The sequence below is a fragment of the Trichosurus vulpecula genome, chromosome 8 (assembly GCF_011100635.1).
Source record: "Trichosurus vulpecula isolate mTriVul1 chromosome 8, mTriVul1.pri, whole genome shotgun sequence".
NCBI lineage: Eukaryota > Metazoa > Chordata > Mammalia > Diprotodontia > Phalangeridae > Trichosurus > Trichosurus vulpecula.
Window position 1 is genome coordinate 231677743 of NC_050580.1, and position 23499 is coordinate 231701241.

Sequence of the window (23499 nt, forward strand, 5' to 3'; positions counted from 1 at the left end):
ATACAGATAGTGACATAGCTGGACTTGGATATTCACCCTTGACTTGAAAGGTGACAATCTTTCCATATACTGCAATGAAAGATATCCAATTTTTAATGGGAGTTAATGCATTTTCCTTGATATATGGGAGGTATGATCCCTGTACTATTTTTCCATATCTAAGAATCAGTGAATCTGAAAGTTATAAAGTATTACAGCAATGTTTTTTCTTCCTCTCTGCCTTCTGCATCAAAAGCAAATTTAGTTTGGGGGTTCAGTTCAGAAAACATTCTGTCCTAGTTATAGCTGTGCTTGGAGACAGAGTCCAGCCTCCTTCCCCAAGAATCTGGTTGTACCCCCTATAGCATGGCCAATAGTCCCCAATATCTTAACCCCAGGAAAGAGGCAGAAGTGAAGTCACTGAGAAGGTGTTCCCTGGAAAGCAGTCTCACTTATACAGAACCATGGGGGTAGAAGCCCTTGAGTGGTCAAGAGAGTGGGATGGTCATGTTAGCTGTCAAACAACCTCTTGATATAGGGTCAGCAACATCAAGGACCTATTAGAGTAAGAAGAGGCTCCCTTTGCAACACCACAGTGGCAAATCCAAGTTATGGCTCTGGCCTCACCTGAAGCATCTAAGGCCAATGAAGAACTATGTTGTTCAGCATTGAGATTCAGAAGCAGCAGCTTTTTCAGTCATTCACAACACTTTTTGGGCTTCTGTCCTCAGGTTCACCCATGTGTTCCTTGCTTCACTATTCCAGGCTTAAATAAGCGAGAAAAAAAAAATGTGAAGTGTGAATCCTAGTTAACCCTTGGATATGGAACACTATAAAGACTGGGGGAAAATTGGGTCCACACCAGTCAAGTGAGCTTATGATATACCATGAAAGAAAGTACAGAAGATCACATAAGATGTGAAATCCTTGTGTGATAAAGAGATAGGATAACACATTTTGCAATATCTTAAATGATATATAAATGTCAACTATTGTTCATTGTATCTTCAGCCCATCAACAAAATAAAGTTAATAAAGGTGGCATAGAGTGAAAGAAAAAGCTGATGATAGTAATAGCTCACAATTATAAAGCCTTTTAAGGTTGACAGAGCACTTTCCCCACAGAGCCCTGTGAGCTATACCTCAGGCATACCTCAGAGATATTGTGGGTTAGGTCTCAGAACACAGCAAGAAAGCAAATATCACAATAAAGAGAGTCACATGAATTTTTGGTTTCCCAGTACACTTAAAAATTATGTTTACACTATACCGTAGCCCAGGGCTGTCCAAAATGTGTGATTTATGCACCCCGCCTACAAGCATAGAAATATACATAAATGTTTTAGTAAACCAAGTGAGCTACCACTGAGCTCTCAGTAAAATGGCAAATCAAAATATATTGTTTATTGTTTCACTAAAAACCTAAGGTTGGACAGCCCTGCTGTAGCCTATTAAGTGTGCAATAGTATTATGTCTAAAAAAACCCAACGTATATACTTTAATTAAAAAATACTTCATTGCCAAAAAAATGTTAGCCATCACCTAAGCCTTCCTTTGGTCTTGCCTCAGTGTCGATGGTTGCTGACTGATCAGGGTGGTGGTTGCTGAAGGCTGGGGTGACTGTGGTAATTTATTAAAATAAAGCAACAATGAAGTTTGCTATATTGATCTACGCTTTCTTTCACTTGAACACTTGGAGGATATTGAAAAGTTATCACCCGGCCTAATTTCAGTGTTGTTATGTCTCTGAATAGGAGGCCTGAGGAGAGGGAGAGAGATAGGGAATAGTGGGTCGGTGGAGCAGTCAGAACACACACAGCACTTAGTTCTCCATCTTCTGTAGGCATGGTTACAATCATAATATCAAAGATCCCTGGTCACAGATCACCATAACAGACATAATAATTATGAAAAACTCTGAAATATTGTGAGAATTACCAAAATGTGACAGACACACAGTGGGCTTGCGCTGTGGAAGAATGGTACTGCTGGACTTGCCTGATGCAGTTGTCACAAACCTTTCATTTGTAAAAAATGCACTATCTATGAAGTGCAATAAAACAAAGCGCGATAAAATGAAGTGTGCCTGTATCCTCATCCTGATTTTCCAGATGAGGAACCTGAAGCTTAGAGGGGAATCGCCCAGGTTCACACAGCTAGTCAATGTTGGAGCCTGGGTGTTAACAGCACTTTTACTGAGCCAATCTCTTAACCTCAGAATGCTCACAAAGCAGGCCCAGAGACAGGAGTGCCAATAATTAAGTGGTTTAATTAATCAATTTCAGAGTGAGGAATGTTCTTTTATTAGATTACAATACGCAATAACGCCAAGGGACCCCAGAAAAGTCCTAAGAGCCGCTGATAGAGTTGAAGGGCTCCAGAAAGCGCTGTATTAACTCAAGTCGATTTAACAGATGTTTGTCAAGTGCCCACCAGGTGCAAGGCAGCTTAATGAGAAATAGGATAGGGGAGTGGATAGAGGACAAACCTTTGAGTCAGCATGTTTTGGGTTCAAGTCTTGACATATCCTGGCTGTGTGATGTAAGGCAGACAGATAGGCCGCCTGACCTTCAGTACCCCAGCCAACTCTCTAAAGCTAATAGATTGTAGAACGGTTGCAATTCTGCATTGGTAGAGGGAATTTCCTCACTGGAAGCTCAGTTTACCAATAAAATCACAGGGGATAACCAGTGGTGGGATTCAAATAAATCAACAACCGGTTCTGCATGGAACTGAGCCGAGGTGCCGTGGCTGCTGCTGTCACAGCGGGCATAGGCCCTGCCCCCACTAACAACTGGTTTGTTGAATTCAACCTAAAATTAGATACTGGTTCTACCAAACCAGTGTGAAACAGCTGAATCCCACCACTGGTGTTAACCAAAATAAATGAATAAATAATAGAAGTACAAGGTACTGTTTGTGGTCCTGGGTATATAATGAAAGGACCAAAACCCCAAAGTATCCCTACTCCTGAGGAGACTGCATTGTACTTATCAAAGAAAATAAGGTCTTACCCAAGGAGAAAGGTTAGTTTTAGTTGTTTCTGACTCTTTAAGACCCCATTGGGGGTTTTCTTGGCAAAGATATTGGAGTGGTTTGTTATTTCCTTCTCCAGCTAATTTTACAGATGAGGAAACTGAGGCAAACAGGGTAAAGTGACTTGTCCGAGGTCACATAGCTAGTAAGTGTCTGAGGCTGGATTTGAACTCCTACAGATGAGTCTTTCTGATGTAAGGCCAATCTGTAAGTGAAAGATCTTTCCCTCCTATTGAATAGGCTTCAGGTGGGGCCCACAAAGGGAGGCCTGATTAGAGGCAGATTCACACCCTTTCACTAACTGGATGTGAGGCCCCAGGGTATACAAGCTCAGAGGTTAGCATTTTGCCTTTGGGGGCTCACTCATTGAAAATGTGTTGGTGATGAGACTCTAGGTAAGCTGTTGAAGCAGCACCACCCACCTCCCCCCCCCCCCCTTGAAAACCCAGATGTTGGTGCTTCTCTGGTAACTATGTATTGTGATTTGGTTAGACAGAAATGTTGATCTGTTTATACTGTTTCTGTTTGTAATTATTGTTTGTATTCACTCTGAAGTTCAGGGCGCTGGCTTTTCCCCCTGAACTAAGTGAGTGGCATATGTATGTTTAATTAAAGTAAGATTGTTAACCCCTTAAAGTTGCTTTCCTTAGAAAAGCAGGTCAAAGGACCTGAGCTAGCAGCCTTCCTGTGTGCTGGTGTTGTTGGTCTTTCACCCCCACAGTAGTGGCAAGCAGCATTGTTGTTACACCTGACTCCAGGCTCAGCGCTCTATCCATTGCGCCACCTAGCTAACTGAGAAGTTGGTTGTCAGGATATTTACCACGCCTTAAATCCTCTTTCCATTTTGGGATCTACCTTTGGGGAGATGCACTGACCAGATAAATCACAGGGAATTTGGGTTCAGAGTCTCAGTTTGATATAAGATGGCTGCTTTTCTTGGATGATACTGTCAGGATCTTTTCTAATACGGGAAAAGTAGTGAGCAAATTATTTGGGTATTCCTTTTAGGGGAGTCAGGATTCTATGTCCATTTAGATCAGAGTTCAGACTTAATTTCTTTTCTTTATCTTTAAAAAGAAATATTTGTAGATACTTCTTTTAAAAGCAATCAAGAAATGTTTATTAAACACCTCCTATGTTAGTTTATTTGCATTAATGTTAATTACTGCTGATAGTATCATAATTTTCCCTCTAAATCCTGAGTTAGGATTTTCTACCCATTCATTCTCTCTCACTTTGCCTTTGACTTGGCTGCAGTGTGTATTCCAGGCTTCTGGTTGCTGTAGGTTATTTATGAAGGAAAATAAAAATGAAATCCTAGTGTTGCTGTTTTATTTTGGCTTAAGGTCAAATTGTGTGACAAAAGCATCTATTTCCCTAGTGTCAATATTTCTTTCCCCATTTTGAGAGAGGACTAGCTCTCTAGAACTGTTTGGGGACTTTCCCTCCTCATTCTGTTTTTTTTTTCTTTCTTTTATCATTTTCAATTGAAACCAATTTCTCTGCCTTTTAAACTGTCTGAAGGTATCTGGGGTTTTCTTTTTTCTTCTCATTTTCAGATTATTTTCAAGGTCTTTTCCCCAATATGCTTTTTTTTCTCTCTCGCCCATCAGTGTAACTTGTAGTTCACTTAAGTTTCCGCCCATGTGACTTCCAGCTTGAGTTCTCCATTATTTTTTTTTTTTACCAGAAACTACAAGTGAGAAAGCAAGCCCCAAAAAGTAAGCGACTATGTCACTGCTAGTTGCAGTGTCTCTAGGCCACAGAGAGAAGAGGACCTTGGGCTCCAGAGGTGCATGGTGGGCGAGAAAGAAGAATCCAAGGAAGGTGGTGGGCTGGTGACCTAGTAAGTGTTTGAGAAAGGCTTCTTGGTGTCTAGAGCCAGAGCAACACGGGGCCTGAAGGAAAGTGGATGAAACTTGCCCAACGCCTGGAGACTTCAGCCATGCCCCATAGTTCTGACAGCAGCGACTCCAGCTTCAGCCGTTCACCTCCACCCAGCAATAAACAGGTAAAGCTTCTCTTGTCTTCCCCTATCACCCACCCTGACTCCCACCCCTAGGTTTTCTCTTCCTGGAAGAACCTCTCAGAAGGCTGTCTGGAAACTACTAGGCAGGAGGACTCGGTGGTCAGGGACAGAGCATAAGTCAAGTAGCCTCATCTGAGTTTTATGAATTTGGGATTGGGCTTCCCAGAGGCATTTGGCACCAGGACTATTCTCTCTCCTTTCAACTCCCTCCTATGACTCTCATGGTCCCTGCCCCGTCAAGCTTTCTAGGAAGGAAAGAGAATGAACAAAGAGATCGTGAATGAAAGTGTTTAGGTCTAATCAGAGGGAAAAGACTCTTTTATGCTATGAGAGGTTTAGTCTTAACAGGGGGGAGTTAAGTGTAACCTACAGCTGATTATAGCAATGATAAAGCTAACATTTATACAGTACCTACTATGTGCCAAACACTTGGCTAAGTGCTTTACAAATATTATCTCATTTGCTAATAATAGCAGCTTACATGTATATCATACTTGAGGCTCAGAGTGCTTTTCTAGTAATAATCCTATGAAGTAGGTAGTATAAAGTATTCTTTTCAGTTTTATTTTTTGGATCGGGTTGTATGGTTTCATCAGTGCAAGAAATACTGTTGTAAAAAACCCTTCTGCTCGTGCAGATTAGCAACTCCTTTGAAATACATCAGTTTAGAGAGCTGCCAGGGGCACTGAGGAATTAAATGACTCACCTGGAGTCACACAGCTAGTAAGTGTGGGACCAAGTCTTCGTGATTCCGAGGCTGGGTCTTGATTTGCTCCTTGCTTCTCTCTAGCATTTTTATCAGTCCCATTTTGCAGAAGAGGAAATTGGGACTCAGAGTATTTAAGTATCTTGCTGACCCATGATCACAGGCCTAGAAAGTAGCAGTCAGGGCTAGGCCTTCTGATCCAATGTCCAGTGTGTTTTCCACCATATTACACTATTTCAGGTTGTTGAACTGAAGCTTACCCTAGAAAACTTAAGTCAAATCATGAAACAGGGATGATCCAAGAGGAAGTAAATTGGGCACAAGCAAAAAAAAAAAGCAATTAAAGCTAAAACTAAGTTCATAGAGGTGGGGGAAAAGCAATGGATTACAAGGGCTTCTAGTCTGGGAAGCTCTGAAGGAGAATTATGAGGAGGTGGCCTGCCATCGATGGGGAAAAAGGGGATGCAGCTGTTGCTTGAACTCCCCTACCTCATTGGATAGGAGTGGGTTGGGAGGTGTGGGAATGAGTGTGGGGGAGGATTCTAGAGAGTTTGAAGGGTGATGCTTCTGATAACCCAACAGCTCACCTCCAGTACTGGGAGATTAAAGTTTGGCCAGAAGCTTCCGGCTTTCTGACAGGTCATACTTTAAGAACCAAAGCTCTCCTACCCTGAACCTGCCTACTCGCCACATCCCCTGACTTTCATCTGTTAAGGATGATGGCACTGGCCTTGTTAACTACATACGATGTAATCATTTTTAATTCCCTTCTCAATTCTTATGATTTAAAGATGTATTTCATTAGTGCTATGTTGGGGGAGGGGGTCAAGAGGACTTTCCATATTTTGTGTCTATAGGCACATAATAAAAGTAATTCACGTTTGTGTGGTGTTTCGAGGACTAGAACACATTTTCTTCACAACTTTAGGAGATAGTAGCAGAGCATATAGTTGTATACATGTGCATGCTGAACCTCGGGCCAAACAAAAGTCCCGGCTTTGACACTGGTTGTGTAATTTAGGCAACAAAGATAACTCTTTGAACCTCAGTTTCATCTGTAAAATGATCATACACTTGCAATCCTTACCTCACCAGACTTGTGCAAGGAAAATGCTCTGTAAACCCTAAAATTCTATATAAGTGTGAATTGTTATAATTATTATTGTATTATGATTTTTAAAAAGCAGATTCTTGGAACATATCTCAGATCTCTAGAGATCTTCTGTGTCTTCATCCTTCAAAGCAGGACTGTGCCTGTGCATACCATCCACTGAGGGGTGTGTCAGTTCTATTTTTAAATATCTTAAGAGTTAGGGGGTCAGGGAGTTCTCCCATTTTGGAAAACAGAAAACAGTGTCACATACCCTTTTGAGAAGCATCGTGTCATGGTAGAGACAGTCTCAGAGCCAGAAAGACCTAGGTTTGAGTCTTTCCTCTGATCAATTAACCTCTCAGGCATCTCTCTAAGACTGGAAGTTGCAGAAAAGGTGCTGACTTGCATTGCTAGAGGAGTTTCTTTATCGGAGAGTTCCCTATACCAATGAAATCACAAGTCCAATCCCTGTCTCTGTATCCTTTAGAGAAAGGGAGTTTCCCTACCTATGTGACCTGGATCCTCTTGCTTCGCTTTTCTGAGAAATATTTGGAAGGTCTTTATCTGAGAAATTGTCTATAAAAACTTCCACCTCTATTTTCTGCTTTCTTTCTGATCTTGGCTACATTTTTTTAATTTACACAAAATCTTTTTAATTCAGTATAATTGAAATTCTCCATTTTACACCTAACTTTGCTCTCTATCGCTTATTTATTCATAAATACACAGGCATTGAATTAGGCTGGTATTGTAAGAATGAGACCATCCTCTCAGCTTTTACTCTGTAACAACAATGTTTCTTCCCATATCATGTCCCTCTGTCTATGGGGTACATCATAGAGTATGGGGTTCCACTACCCCCTCTGGAAAGGAATGTGTTCTAGTTGGATAGAAGATCTGTCATAATGGAAGGAGTCTAGTTAAAAGACCTGGGTTCAAATTCTGGCCCTATTGCTTACTGGTTCTGAGTGACCTTAAGCTAGTCACTTTTCTTTGGGCTTCAGGTTTCTCCATTGTAAAATATGGGGCCGCCACAAAAGTCCTACTCTGATACTCCAGTGTGGTGTGGGGGTAACCTTGCTTTGATCATTGATCTGCTTTGTTTCTGACTGAGGCAGCCTGCAAGTTCCCTGCTCCCAGGGACTCGTTATATTGGTGGAGGACATGGTGCAGACACCCAATTTCTATTCCTACTGCAGCTCAGAACTACCAGTCTCAAGCTATCCACTAGTCTCAGCTTCTACGATTGCAGGTATTACAGTCATACACCACCATGCCTGGCCTACTTTACCCACTGTATATATTAGGAAGCTGAGTTCCAAAGCATTTAAATGACTTGTATGAAACCATGTTGTAGAGCTGAGATTCAAACCCAGATTTCTACCTCCAAACTTTGTGTTCTGTCCTGGGCCAGGTGACCTATATTATCTAGGAAACATTAATTCATTCAGCCATTAGCACCCATAAATACAATAACACTTCAATTTGTTAGATTTTCCCATTTAGATGGTAGACATTGTCCACGGGGTCAGAATACAAAGCATGTACATTTTGATGGAAGAGATGGAAGAGATTTGAAACTTGGGATTCTGCCCCGGAGATCATAAACAGAGCACACAAATGGAAAATCATGGGCAAAATTAAAGGCATCAGGAACCAGGCTGTAGGAAGACAAATGTGGAAAGGCACAACAAAAGGAAGGTCAGGGGCTTTCAGAGACAACCTTACCAGTTTTGCCCAGACCAGCCCAATGGAGTGTGTCAAGTCTTAGTACCTTATTTTCAATAAAATGTAAATGAGAGAAACCACTTGATAATAATTCAAGACATTCCTATTTATATTTTTTTAATAGAAGACATTTGTACTCATACATGTTAAGGTTTGCAAACATACATTTTAAAAAAAAATCATATTATCACATTAACCTAGTGGTAGGAATTCTATAGGAAGGGGACAAGATTCTCAGTCTAGCATTTGGAAAACTGCTAGGGATTCAGTAGATGTTTATCAGATTAGTGAATGCAGAGAGCCCAAAGTAACCAGGAAAGGATGACCCATTGCTACCTCCTCTACTTTCCAGGATTCCTCAGATGACGTGAGGAAAGTTCAAAGAAGGGAGAAAAACCGTATTGCAGCTCAGAAGAGTCGACAAAGGCAGACACAAAAAGCAGACACATTACATTTGGTGAGTGCTTCTAGCCCCTGTTTCTATCTCTCAGATCCCAGGGATTACTCTCTTCTTTCCATCCATGACTTCCTTCAAATCTTAGCTCAAGTACCACCTTCGGCAAGAAGCCTTTCCTAGTCAGGATTATGCTGGGAAATGTTTAACAACCATCTCTCCTAAAACTCACAACACATTTTTAAGCTTAATCTTAAGCTTAAATTTAATTATTAAAATGTTATGCATCACTTTCTTAATTCTAAGCAATCACTATACAATAAACCAAGCCCTGATTTGTAACCTTTGTCAACTTCTGAGGTGTAAATGCTCACACTGAAAATGTAGTAATTGGCCTTGGAGCTGACTCCATCATACCCCTGAGACCCAGTCCTCAACCATAGCTCTTCCTTCTGAGGAATTTATTTTATATATAACTTGTTTGTAAATAGTTATTTTTTTGTTGTCTCCCCCCATTAAACTGTGAGTTCCTTGAGAGCAGGAATTGTTTTCTGCCTTTCTTGGAATAGTACATATACAGCACGTAGTAGGTGCTTAATAAATACTTGTCAAATTGATGACTGTCATAGAAGCAGTTTGAAAAAATAGTCTAAACTGCCTCTATGAGAGCCACCAATTTGACAAGCATTTATTGCATATTATATATATATGTATGTGTACATATATATTCACACACATGTATGTACACACATGTGTATTTTATATATAGATTATAGATATATAATATAGATTATTGTATTATAGAATATATATGATATATATAGAGATGGATTTCTATATCTATCTCTATTATCTGGTATGTCTATGTCTATCGCTATAAACATAGAGATATAGTTACCTATATCTATAAAGAGATAAATCCCCCCCCCAATGGTATGGGGTAGGAGATAAAACAGATTTCTGTTAATTTTTAAAATAATTTAATTTTTAAAATCTGCCTATAGATGTTAATCTATATAACTTGAGCTCTATGTAGCTCTATCTGTACCTATATCTACATATATATATGTGTTATATTTTTATTTGAACCATCTAAAAACACAACAGCCTGAAGATACAACACCAATCAATAGACCTTTTCTGACTCTTCCCCATACCTCATTTTTAGTGCATCAGCTCCCTCCCTGATCACTGTGCATATTTTAGACCGTCTCCTGTTTTTATTTGAACTGTGAACATATGGTTTCCCCTTTGTAGAATATAAGCTCCTTGAGGGGTAGGGACTGCTTAACTCTTACTGTTGCATTCTTAGTGCCTAACATGGTGGTGCTGAAGCATGGCAAGGACAGTCTGGAAAGGGCAGCCACATACAAGCAGGGGAAAGTATAGAAATAAGGTTCATCTTTAAAAAGCAAGGCTGGATTGTCAAACTTATAGGTGGCTCAGTTACAATGAGTCTGACCTGCCATGCAATAGTGGTAACAGAATGGAAGGACTACTTTTACTATGGAGTTGAAAAGGATGAGATGCTGTGGTGGGGATAGATCAGTGGCTCAAATACACAGAGAGGAAATGTAGAGCCCCACGCTCAGAGAATCATCTAGTTTAAGCTCAGATTACTTCCTTGAACTAGGTCAAGTAGTTTTTATGCTTTCTGATGTTGCATGAGAGTTAATCTTCAACTCTATACATTTGAAATCCACTTTGGGGCACAATGCTCACCTGCAGCATAGGACACCTGGTGACATTTTTCCTGGGCAATTGTCTAGACCTGGCTTTTGAAAACTACTACCACTTACTTGGTTCTGTCATGTTTTGCCATCCTCTTCATAGCACTCTCTAGTTTTAATTATTTATTTTATTTGTTCTTATCCTCTGGAAGAGACATAGTGGTATTATGGAGAGAGTGTTGGTTTTGGAATCCAGTGAGTTTGAATCCTAGCAGAGAAGGAGAATAAAGATGAAGAGTAGGTAAATTTTAGACACACAGACATGTATTTACTAAGGCTTATATTCCCGGCAATGGCCAAGCACTGGACACACAGATGAAAGCAAACAGGACAGTCCCTACCCTCAAGAAGCGTACCTTCTAATGAGGGGAGACCACACATAAAGGAGTGCTGGAAAGGAGGTGAGAGTGGAAAGGGTGCCCAGGCTGGGGCATGGTGAGGAAACTGTGGGTAGGGCTGAAGAGGAAGGAAGAAATGAATTGTGAACCTTTTGCATTTGCCCCATCCTTTTTGTGTCAGAAGATGAGTGTTTAAGGTTCTTTATTAAAATCTGTCTTAGAAACTTTTTGTACCTTGGTTATGAGCAAGTTCTCCAGAAGAATAACCCTTAGTATCCTTGTTTTGCTTTCCTTGCTTCTTATATGGTAGCCAGGTAGAACAGTGGATAGACTGCTTGACCTGGAGTCAGAAAGACCTAAGTTCAAATACAGCCTTAAGTAATTTAACAGCTGTCTGCCTCAGTTTCCTCAATTGTAAAACGGGGATAATAATGGCACCTTCCTCTCAAAGTTCTTGTGAAGATTAAATGAGATGACATTTGTAAAGCATTTAGCATAGCGCCTGGCACTCAGTTAGTGCTTAATAAATGCTTACTACCTTCCCTTTTGTTTCCAGGTCTTTCCTAAATGCTGCTGGAAATATTTTAGAGTGTGTATGAGCTTTCCTTTCTATCTTCGACTTCCTTGGATTATGCCTAGCAGTGGGATCTCTGGGCATGTATATTTAATCATTTTCTTGGCATAATATCAAATTGCTTTCCAGGCATAGATTTTTAGTTGGAATGGAATAATACTCATTAAATCCAAAACACTTCATTTTATGGATGAGGAAATTGAGACCCATTAACATCAAAGTTAAGCCCAGAACCACAGAGCTAGATAATGGCAAGCCCAATTTTATGACTCCAAGTCTAGTGGCCTTTTCACACAGTCTCCCATCAGGCTGTCCAAGTTTGCTCTCTACTTATGCCTGAATTCTAAGCATTTACTTATCATTTGGACTGACTCCAACATCTGCCTGACATTCCATCTGTTTGAGATCCAAACTAAATAGCTCCAAGTTCTCGAGATTAAATAATCTTCCTTCTGTTTGCATCATTGTTGCTAAAGCAAACTTTAGTGGGAGGTAGGTGCCTGAGTCCAAAGGAAAAAAAATCCAATTTTTAAAATCATAAATAGTTACTTTCCCAAATATATTTATTTGTCTTTTGGCCACTGTGTAGTAAAATCAGGAATATATTCAAAGTTCTAGTTGTCTGATGTCCCCCCCACCCCCTGCCTTTTTTTAGGAGTTTCCCATCCTATTGGCTAGGTCTTTAAACCACTTGATAATAAAGGACATATAATCTAGCATTTAGATGCAGATATTTTAAGGACATTAAATATCGATTGTACTCAAATAAATTCCTTGCTTTTTCCCTCTCTTCACCCACAAGTTTTCCTGTGCCCTCTTCTTTCTGGTCTATTCTTATCCCCCACAAAATGGGAGGCAATCATAATGGAGTGAAAAGAACACCACATTTAGAGTCTTAGGGTGTGGGTTTAATGCCTGGATCTGACACTTTCTTTCATGACCTTAAGCACATCTTATAACTTCTGGGCATCAGTTTCCTCATCTGTAGCATGACGGAGTTTGATGAAGTGACTGCTAATTCCTTTCCAGCTCTAAATCTATGAAAACCTCATAATTCAGAAAAAAAATATTTGGAAATAATATTATGTTGTGAAAGATACACATCAGGTATAACTTTCCTCTTCTGGTGTCTTGGTTGTTTGGGAAGTTAGCATAAAAAGGAGCAACCTGAAGCAGCCAATTTTTCCCTAATAAGATGCAGGTTTGTAAGAGCAAGACTTTTATTTTATGTTATTTTAATTTTATTTTATGTCATTAGCCAACAGAGACCTACATACTTAAACTACGTTTCTGGGATATTTCCACTTTATTTTAAATATCGTCCATTTCATAGCATAGCAGTTTTTAGTTCCCAGATGAAATGAAAACTTCTTTGGCAGACCACAAGTTCAACTTAAGCCAACAGTATGATACAGTAACCGAAGAAATAAACAAAATCACAGACTGCCCAAGCTAAGCAGATGGTCCAAGGCTAGGGTGGTGACAATGCTGTTGCCAAACCATATCAGGAATATCATGTCAAGTACTAGATGGGACATTTTAGGAAGGATATCACAAGAGCATGTCCAGAGAAAGAGGAGCAAAATGACAAAGGGCTTTTGAGATCATCCTATAGGAAGATTGGTGGAAAAAATTGTTGATGTTTAGCTTGAGGAAAAGTAGATTAAGGTGGGGGGTGGGGAATAGAGAGATCATAACTTTTCAAATCCTTGAGGAGATGTCATATGGCGGGAGGCGGGGGGGCGGGATTTGATGTATTCTGGTTGGCCCCAAATGGCTAAACCACAAATAATTGGTGAAAGCTGAAGAAAGGAAGATTTAGACCAAAATGAAGGGAAAACTTCCTAACAAATAGGAGCTGTCCAAAGGGGCTTCCTCTTGCCACTAGAAGTTTTAAGGTGAAAACTAGATGACCGTAGGGGGTATATTGTGGTGGGATTTCTGGATTAGGTATGGGTTAGACTAGCTGGCCTCTGGAGTTTCTTCCAGCATTGAGGTTCTATTATTTAGTGACTCTGGACAATTGTAGATAAGTAGAATGAACATTCCCAAATAGAATCATAATTTGTTAGTAAGCCTCTCTAGCTATTTATTTCTTGCCTTCAGTGGTCCAGTTATTTGAAAATATTGCGAGTGTTTCATGTGAGGATGAAATTGTGTATTGCTACATCTCTTCTTGATTCAGAGTTCTTTAAGAATGAAAATAAGCCCCTCCAAGAAAAACCAGACTCCTGTAGCAAGAATACAATATAATGGTTAAAATAAGCTTCTGAAGCTAGATGAATATTGTTGTGTTATTAAAATTTTATAACATCTAAAGTATAATTGCATCACATTTTAAAAATGTGTGGCATTTATTGGAGGGGCAGCTTGGTAGACCAGAGAGTATGGAGTCGGGAGACCAGACTTCAAGTCATGGCATTGACCCCCTACTATCTGTGTAACTAAAGGAAATCATTTAACCTCTCTGGTTAACCTCCAGTCTTCCCATCTGCAAAATGGATAATAATGCTTTTGTTACTTATCTTAAAATGTTGTTGTGAGGATTATTTATAAAATTTATGAAAAATTATAAAAATCGTATATAAATATATTCATTGTTGTACATTATATAATTAATAAATATAATAATATGTTATATATTATACTTATATATGTATAAATATAAATATAAAAATTATAAAAATAAAAGGAAATAATTTTACTTCTGTAAGCTCTGTAAAATGGATAATAATGCTTTGGTTACTTACCTTAAAAGCTTCTTATGAGCATATAAAATTTATACCTAAAGCACGATATAAATATAAAACTTTCATTATTATCCTGACCCTCCAAAGGGGGCAATGCCCTTCCTCTAATTCATGCTGCGTCTCTAGTAGGTCAAATGTCTAGTTTATTGGCTACAATTTCTCTCCCCTGATTTCTCCATAGCATATAAAATCGAGATAAAATCTTTTCAAGATGCCATTGATTTGCCAACATCTCATATTCCCCATCTCAGGCCAGCTTTGTTGTTTACTGTCTACAGGACTTTGGTCAAGTAACCTCTTAAAGCTTCAATGATGTCATTGGTAAAATGGAGCTGATAGACTTGTAACATCTGTTTTGCAAAGTTGTGTGTAAAGCACTTAGCAGATTTAATAGCAGTAGTGACTTCTTTGGATCTCAATTTCCCCCTGTATGAGGGGGTGCAGTGGATAGAGCACTGGGCTTGGAATCAGGAGGACTCATCTTCCTGAGTTCAAATCTGGCCTCAGACACCTATTACCTCTGTGACCCTGGGCGAGTCACTTTACCCTGTTTGCCTCAGTTTCTTCATCTGTAAAATGAGCTGGAGAAGGAAAGGGCAAGCGCTCCAGTATCTTTGGCAAGAAAACCCCAACTGGGTTACAAAGAGTCAAACATGACAGAAAACAACTGAACAAGAAAAGAAAATCCTCCTCCATGTGAAGGGACTGACTCAATCATCTCTAACAATCCTGCCAGCTCTAAATTCAATTACTGTAATTACTGTAACTCCTTTTCCCTTTGGTAGGCAGTAACATAATCTCTCTGACATCTGAGTAGAATCTCTCCCTTTATAGCTCCTGCTTCAATTCTCATCTGTTTTCCTTAGCAGATTAGGGATGTTCTAAATTCCTTGTGAGCAGGAATTCTTTCTCTCGTTCACCTGCGTATCCCTTTCTTTGTCCAATGTGGCTTTGCAACAACAACAACGATAAATGCATTATGCACCTACGTGTGTAAAGCGCAGTGCTAGGTGCTGAGGACAAAACAAAGTTTGGATAAGAGATATCAATTATTTTGTTGTCGTTCAACTTTAGTTGAGTCTGACTCTTCACGACCCCATTTGGGATACCAAGGATACCAAAGATATTTTACATAAGTAGCTTGATTGATGAAACATCAACCCTTTACCCTCAGGGAGCTTGCTGCCTAATAAAGATGTAAAACACACTTCAGATAATCAAATTACAGAGTATTACGTGATCGCACAGGTAGGTGGCGCGGTAGATAGATAGAATGCCAGCTCTGGAGTCAAGAAGATTCATCTTCCTGAGTTCAAATCTGGCCTCAGACACTTACCAACCGTGTGACCCTGGGTGAGTCACTTAACCCTGTTTGCCTCAGTTTCCTCATCTGTAAAATAAGCTGGAGAAGGAAATGGCAAATTACTTCAGTATTTTGCCAGTTGAAAACCCCAAAAGGCATCATGAAGAGTCAGACACGACTGAAAAATGACCGAACCAAAACAACACTAATTATGTGATAGAAAGTACTCCATGGAATCAAAGAGGAAGGTCATTATTAACTATTTGGGTTCCTCCTTCACCCACATTTTCTATTTTATTTTATTTTTAATTTATGAAATAAAACAAGTATTTCCATAACATAGTAGAATAAAAGAAATATGATTGTACATGAAATCTATTATATACAACTTGCTATTCCTTTTAAATAGATAATAAAAATATTGTGTAACTTTTTTCTTTTTTTCTTCCTTCCCCCCACTCCCGCTTATGTATGTATACAGATACATGTAAAATCATTCCATATATACTTCTGTTTATCAGTTCTTCTGGATGCTGATAACATCTTCCTTCATAGGTCCTCTGTAGTTAATTTCAGTATTTATATTAGTCAAAATGACTTAGTCACTTAGTTTCCATCATGATCGTATACCACAACTTGTTCAGCCATTCCCCAATTGAGGACATCCCTGCAATTTCCAGTTCTTTGCCACAACAAAGAGAGCTGCTATAAATATTTTGGAACATACAGGTTCTTTTCCTCTTTCCCTAATCATCTCTGGAAATAGACCTAGTAGTGGTATTGCTGAGCCAAATAAATGTTGACTGAATGGTTTACAGTAGTGTTTACTTCTCATTAGCCGTCTTATATTAATCATCCACTTTTCCCCTTAATTCATGATACCTGTTCCAACCAGGGAGCTTTATACACAATCACCATCTTTAACGTTTAGATCTTTCTTTGCCTCTTCTAAATTGCTTGACTTTACAAATAGTGTTTTGGAAGTCATTCTTTTGTCCTGTAAGCTGACCGGGCTACTTTGTCAACAGACAACTGTGGTTTCAGAAGCAACTGATTGATTCAGTAAGTCTGGTTTCAAATATGTAGAATAACTGTTTCCCTGTCCGAGCCACCAAGGCATTTGTTTTCTAAACCCAAATCTTTGGTGGTATAACAGCTTTTCCTCAGTTTCAATTGTTGTCACAAATAACAAATCTAGTATCTTTCATTGCATCAATGTAATCTCAATGTTTTCAGACTATTAAGCGGGTTTCTCTAGGGAAAGTGTGCTATAGTGGCTCCATCGTCATTATCAATAGGCAGTCCTTATGTGACTTCCTAAAAATTCAGCCCTTGCTGTTTTCAAATCAGAATAGTGAAGTCATCTTTTCCTCTATTATACTATCTCTGTTATCTAAAACAAAACAGTACGAATGTCAACTGCCACAGAGAAATTGGGTTAGGTGATTTCCAACTCCATCCCCTATTGTGATCCTAACCATTGAATGGTCATATCTTAAAGATCTATCAATTCAACACCTTTCTTTTGTTTGCTTGCAATTTATTTTAGCCTTATTAACTTGAAAATACATCAACAAATTATGAATATTTCCTCATACTAAGGAGAATAGAGAAAGAGGATGAATCTCTCTTAGGTATACCTTGCTTTTTTTTAATGAAATATTAAATTTAACTCTATAGTTCCCAAACTGCCTTGATTGAGTGCATCCTTTTCTGAATTTTCTTCTGCTCTCTTCTGTGTATTTTTAAAATGTTTGATTGATGTTCTTTTCTTCTTTTTTTTTGTATCACTACATCTCCCATCTCCCCACCCTGCCCCCACCTCCATACACAAAGAAATAAAAGTCATTCCTTGAAAGAAGTATAACTGAACAAACAGATCCATGCATTAGCCATGTCTGTAAAGGTGTGTCTTACTGTGTACTCTAGTTCATCACCTCTCTGCCAAGAAATGGAAAGCATGATTCATCACCAGTCTCCTGAAGTCATAATTGGTTGCAAAGTTGTTTTCCTTGACAGTGTTTTGATCACTATATCGTTTTCCTGGTTGTGTTCACTTCACTCTCCTTTAGTTCATGTAAGTCTCCTCATGCTTCTCTGAATGTGACCCTTTTATAATGTCTGGTAGTATAATAATATTTCATTACATTCAAACAGCTATTCTCCCCGGCACTGGCAGGCTGGATCCCCAGAGCTAGACTGCTACTTTCTCATGCTCCAGGTTCTAGGGATAGCTCAGGGAGATTGGGGATGGTTTCTAACACTATAGCTCATCAGCCCCCAAAAGTATATCAACTGATATACTTAGCCAGACAATTAGCTCTTTAGAAATGGTTATTTACTGTGATGATAGAATTGGTATAAAACTCTTCCTTCCACCATGGCCCCCAAACAAGTCCCATGGCCTACAAGTACATGCAAAGCCTCAATCATATCGCAAATGTGGCAAAAGAGTCACTCACAGCTACTGGAAGCCCTCTTGCTCAAATCCTCAACACATTCCCTTTTGCTATATTGTAGCTTTTCTGCTGGAACCCTTGTAGAGCCTTGAATGTGCTTTCCTCATTGCATCCAGTTGGTCATTGGTATCCCAGAGCCACATTGTCATCTGCCATGGTTACTCCAGAGACACAGTTAGGATGTCAGTGAAAAGTCCAAATCCTCTGTCCCCCAAAGTCCACAAGGTGGAGTGGGCAAAGAAGGAGACCAAGACAGAGTATTCCCAGAATGACTGCATCAGTTAACAGCTCCACCAACAGTGCATTAGTGCGCCTGTTTTTTGACCATTGTCATTTTCCCTTTTCGTCATCTTTGCCAATCTGAAGGGTATGAGGTTGAACCTTAGAGTTTGCTTTAATTTGCATTTGTCCCATTATTAGTGATTCAGAGCATTTTTTCAAATGAGTGTAATAGCTTGCATTTCTCCTTTTGAGAATGCCCTATTCATATGCTTTGACAGTTTATCTATTAGGAGAATGGCTGATCTTACATGTCTGTATTGATTCACTGTATGTTGGCTGTCAGCCTTCTATCAGGGAAATTTTTTGTAAAGATTTTCCTCAAGTTAACTATTTCCCTTCTAAATCTAACTGCACTGATTTATTTATATAAACACTTTTCGATTTTGTCATAAAATTGTCCATCTTCATCCCTTGGTTGGTCATCAATTCTTCTCCTCTTCATGGTTGTGAAAGATGTCCCCTTTCCCACTCCTCTGATTTGTATATGGTGTGACCTTTTTGTATCTGTATCATGAATCCATTTGGAACTTATTATAACATATGATATAAGATGTTGTTCAAAACTTAATTTCTACTTGACTGCTTTCTAATGTTCCCAGTAGTTTTCATTGAATAGTAATTTCTTACCCTTGTAGTTGCAGCCTTTGGATTTATTATGGATTTACTTTGGGTTTACTATGGATTTACTTTGGATTTACTATGCTATGATGTTTAATTGCTTCTGGGTTTTGTGTACCTGATTTGTTCAATTTTTCTATTATTTAACCCATACTGAATAATTTTGAAGATTGCTGCTTTCCAGTGTAATAAATATTTGATACCTCTTGGCCCCTTTCTTCCCACTTTTTCCATTTTTTTTCTCTTCATATTCTTGACCTTTCATTCTTCTTGATGATTTTGGTTATCATTTTTTTTTTTATTTCTTCAAGTAACCTTTTGGTATGGCACTTAATCTGTAAATTAACTCAGTATTATCATTTTTATCGTATTAATTAGAGTTCTTTCATAAATTGTATTTTGTTACATGATGATTTAGTGAATGTCCACAGGGACAATTATAGTCCACTCAGTGCTAGTAGGAAGAACCAAAACTGAACCAATTATTTTTGTCTTGGGTCAAGTTGAACCTCAAATACACCAACTTTATCAGTCTCAAAAGGGGCAGTCTGGCAGAGTGGATAGAGAGTCAACCTTGAAAACAGGACTACCTGTATCCAAGTCTTTTTTTTCTGACAAATTTTGATGCTAGGATCTTGGGCAAGTCACTTAAACTATCAATGCTGCAGGCAACTCTCTAAAACTAATAATGGTTAAGGATGGATTGCTATGTGTATCCATGAAAGAAGTTTCCACACCTGGAATTCCCCAAACTGATAAAATCATGGGCATGTCCCTCCCTGTAATAGGAGGGCAGAGTTTATAATCTCAAAGAGGATCATAAACATGTCTGAAAGGTTCGGAACCGCCGGATATAAGAAACTCTCAAAGTAGAAGGCAGAAGAATCAAAACATATATTTAGGCTCCACAGTAACCAACCCATGAACCAGCAACCCCATTTTGATATATTGATCAAAAGCTTCCAGGCCCAATAAGTACGCCTTGAAAGAGTAACCAGGAGGCTACAGAGAAGCATGATTGCGTAAAGCAAAATCATGCTTCCCCCTCTATGGTAAAAAGATTACCCACTGGCCTGAAGTCTTTGTTCAGCTTCCTCCCGTAGGTCAGCTCTGCTACTGGCAGCTCCTGCTTCAGCTGTGGCTGTGGCTGTGGCAGCCTCTGGCTCCAACGGGAGCTGCTTTTAACCATCCAGCTTCTGCGGGGGTGTAAGGTACGCCGGGGAAAGCACAGGTTCTTTCAATCTGCTTAAGCAAGGTGAAGGGGTTGACCAGGAAAGCACAGGTTCTTTCCATCAGCTTAAGCAAGGGAAGCAAGGTGAAGGGGCCGACAAGCTTACTCCAGTCCAAGATACAAACAGCATTCAGTTCAGGGGAAAAAGCCAAACTAATCAAGGGCACTTGTTGACTAAGTGCTAAGGAGCCCATTTTTGGTTGCCAATACACTCCCCCACCCAAAAAATAATATTATGAATGGATTCTTATTTATACAGAACCATAACTAGTGCCTACTTGTTGTTCAATCATTTTTCAGTCATGTCCAGTCATTTGCGGTTTTCTTGGCAGAGTTGCTAGAGTGGTTTGCTATTTCCTTCTCCAGCTCTCATTTTACAGATGAGGAACTGAGGCAAACAGGGTTAAGGGTCTTGCCCAGGGTCACACAGCTAGTAAGTATCTGAAGCCAGGTTTGTACTCACAAAGATGAGTCTTCCTGACTTCATGCCCAGTGTTCTATCCACTGCATTTACCTAGCTGCCCCTTAATCTCCATCCCAATCCAAGAAATTTCTTATTGTTCAGTTTTGTCAGACACTTCATGACCCTGTTTGGGGTTTTCTTGGTAGAGATACTGGAATGGTTTGCCATTTTCTTCTCTGGTCCATTTTACAGTTGAGAAAACTGAGGCAAAACAGTTAAGTGACTTGTCTAGGATCATACAACTAGTAAGTGTCACATTTGAACTCAGGTCTTCCTGACTCCCAGCTCAGTGCTCTATCCATTGAGCCACCTAGGTGTCCCTGGCACTCAGTCAAAGCACCATGACACATGCCTAGGATAAGGAGAAGGAAAAGAATTCTCCTTTTCAGTATTTTTGGGGGGAATAGGTATTGGAGAGGGCTTGGACCTCAAGGCATAAGATCCAATAAGAGGAGAGAATCCAGGACACAACAAGGCTGCTTCCGGTAAAACCAACATTTGGGGAGACAGGGCAGGGCTAGGCTGGGTGGGGAAGAGTCCAACTGGGGAGCAGCAGCCTACAAAGAAGGGTTAGAGAGCTTGTCATCTGATTGTTTCCTGCTCATGCACCAGACCCCAGTTAGACTATTTTAATTGTTCTTGCTAACTTGTTGATAAGATCAAGTATTTCTACCTGCGGTAGTAAAGGGCTTCCTCTACATTTTGACCTGAAATGGGATGCAGTGTAAGATTTAAAATAAGGTACTTGGAGGTGGAAGAAATTTGAATGACAAAGGTCTTACTTTCCTAGGGCATTCTTCACAATAGGCCTAATGACACCATCATGCTTGGACTATTTTTTTCAGGGACTTAGCCGAGTTAAAAATTTTAAATTTGTCAAAGAAAATAAACAGTGCGAAATGGAAGTTCATGGTTTTATATTGAATCCTCTTTTTATGCTGTGCTGTGTACATGGAAATGTTCTTTTAAAAATCTTTTTGTATTTAAGTTCAAAATGAATAAAAATTTTAAAACATGATTTTTATTTTAGATATATTCTCCTGTCTTATCAGTTTGCTTTCTGTCATATAGTCATTTGCTATATAATTCTGTTTTGTTACTTGCATTGACTTTTTAAATACAGACATAAGCATGATAGAAAGAGTTCCTTGGAGTAGTTGGGGCCTGGGGACCAATCTTGGACTCAGATTAAACTCTTTACTGCACAATTTATTTTAGAGGCAGTTGAGACAGGAATTAAGAAGAATCCAGAATGATCTTCACCATTTGTTTATCCCTAGGTTGCCCACGGTATGGAATTAGTTCAAGCTTCATTGGCTGAATCCCTTCTTTTAGCAGAATTATTTTTTTTCTCTTCCACAGTGGATTTCTTTTCTTGTTCTCCTTGGGGATTTTCTAGCTGTGTCTTACACGTTAAGTTCACCTTTTCTTGTGTATAATTCCCACCTGGAGGCAGGGGCTGAATTTTACATCTGATCCAAGCTTTTCATTCTACTGATAAGGGAGTTGTTGAAATCTAGGGAAGTGACTTAACACTCTACTTAGGTAAGGGTAGAACCAGCATCACAACCCACTTCCCCTAAGTCTCAGCCTATCACCTATCTTTTGCAGTTGTTTCTAGTCTTCAAATAGAGAACACTCAGATAATAATAGCTGTTATTTATACATAGCATCTTAAGGTTTGCAAAATTACGTATTTAACCCTGCTCTGAGGTTTGCAAAGTTACTTGTATAACTCTATAAGCCCAGGACACACCAGTCTCAGAACTCTCCATGAACCAATCTGCACCATCTACACATATAGCCTCTTAGACTCTCTCTCCAAAACATCCATTGTTGTGTCTTCTGGGATTGCAGTGCCTTTTCAAGAAAAGGGCCACATTGGCTGGGTAGCATGAAATGTTTTGGGAAGGAACTCTGAGAGGCTATGAGTTTAGGTAATTGTGACTGGTTCACAATGCATATAATGCATGTAATCTATCTCCTAAGATCCTCATAGCAGCCCTGTGACATAGGTGCTATATTATCCCTATCTTTCAGGTGGGTAAATGAAGCCTGAGAAACATTGAGTGAGTTACCCAGAATCATATAGTCAGTAAGTACTAAAACAGCTGACAGGCAGCATTTGTGTCTGGGTTTTCTTGACTTTAAATCAAGCTTGCTATCTAACATGGTACTATCTCAGGAGGCCTTGAATGTTCTTTTTGTTGTTTCTTTAGGGTTTTCTACATCAGTTGCATATGACCTGGGAGGGACTTCAGCTTAGAGTGTACATAATTGCATGCACACACACACACACACACACACACACACACACACACATGAATACTCTTTTCAGTAGTCACATCCTATGTCAGCCACCTAGAATTGCATGATGTTTATCATAAAGAGAATGGGCAAAGGAAGTGAGAGGGACTGATACTACAAAACAAACAAAGAATTCTACAAATGAATGCCCCGCTAATGGGGGGTCAAGATCAATATCTATGAAGAGTATATCTCAGGAGATCAACACTTTGTAGATCTCATCTCAATATAAAACATGTTCAGAAGTTACTTTGTGATCACAGCCCAACTTCTGCTCCATTAAGAAGATATTTCTACAAAGCTACTTTCATTATAAGTTATTGAGAATTTTTTTGTGTTGTGTCAGATGGTTTGAACCACAGCTTCACAGATAAATTTCCTTTTTTGTTGTTATTCAGTCATTTCAGTTATGTCCAATTCTTCATGACCCCTGTTTGGGGTTTTCTTGGCAAAGATACTGAACTGGTTTGCCATTTATT

The 23499-nt window shown here is 39.3% G+C and overlaps 1 protein-coding gene across 1 annotated transcript in view; it reads left to right on the plus strand.

Annotated features, from left to right (window-relative positions):
- The first annotated feature begins 4712 nt into the window (after positions 1-4712).
- Positions 4713-23499, plus strand: part of BATF (basic leucine zipper ATF-like transcription factor) — a 44964-nt gene continuing 26177 nt past the window's right edge. The window contains exons 1-2 of the mRNA XM_036736170.1: positions 4713-5026; positions 8924-9028. Of these exons, the coding sequence (XP_036592065.1) occupies positions 4928-5026; positions 8924-9028 (204 nt within the window). The 5' untranslated portion in view covers positions 4713-4927. The remainder of the gene's footprint in view (positions 5027-8923; positions 9029-23499) is intronic.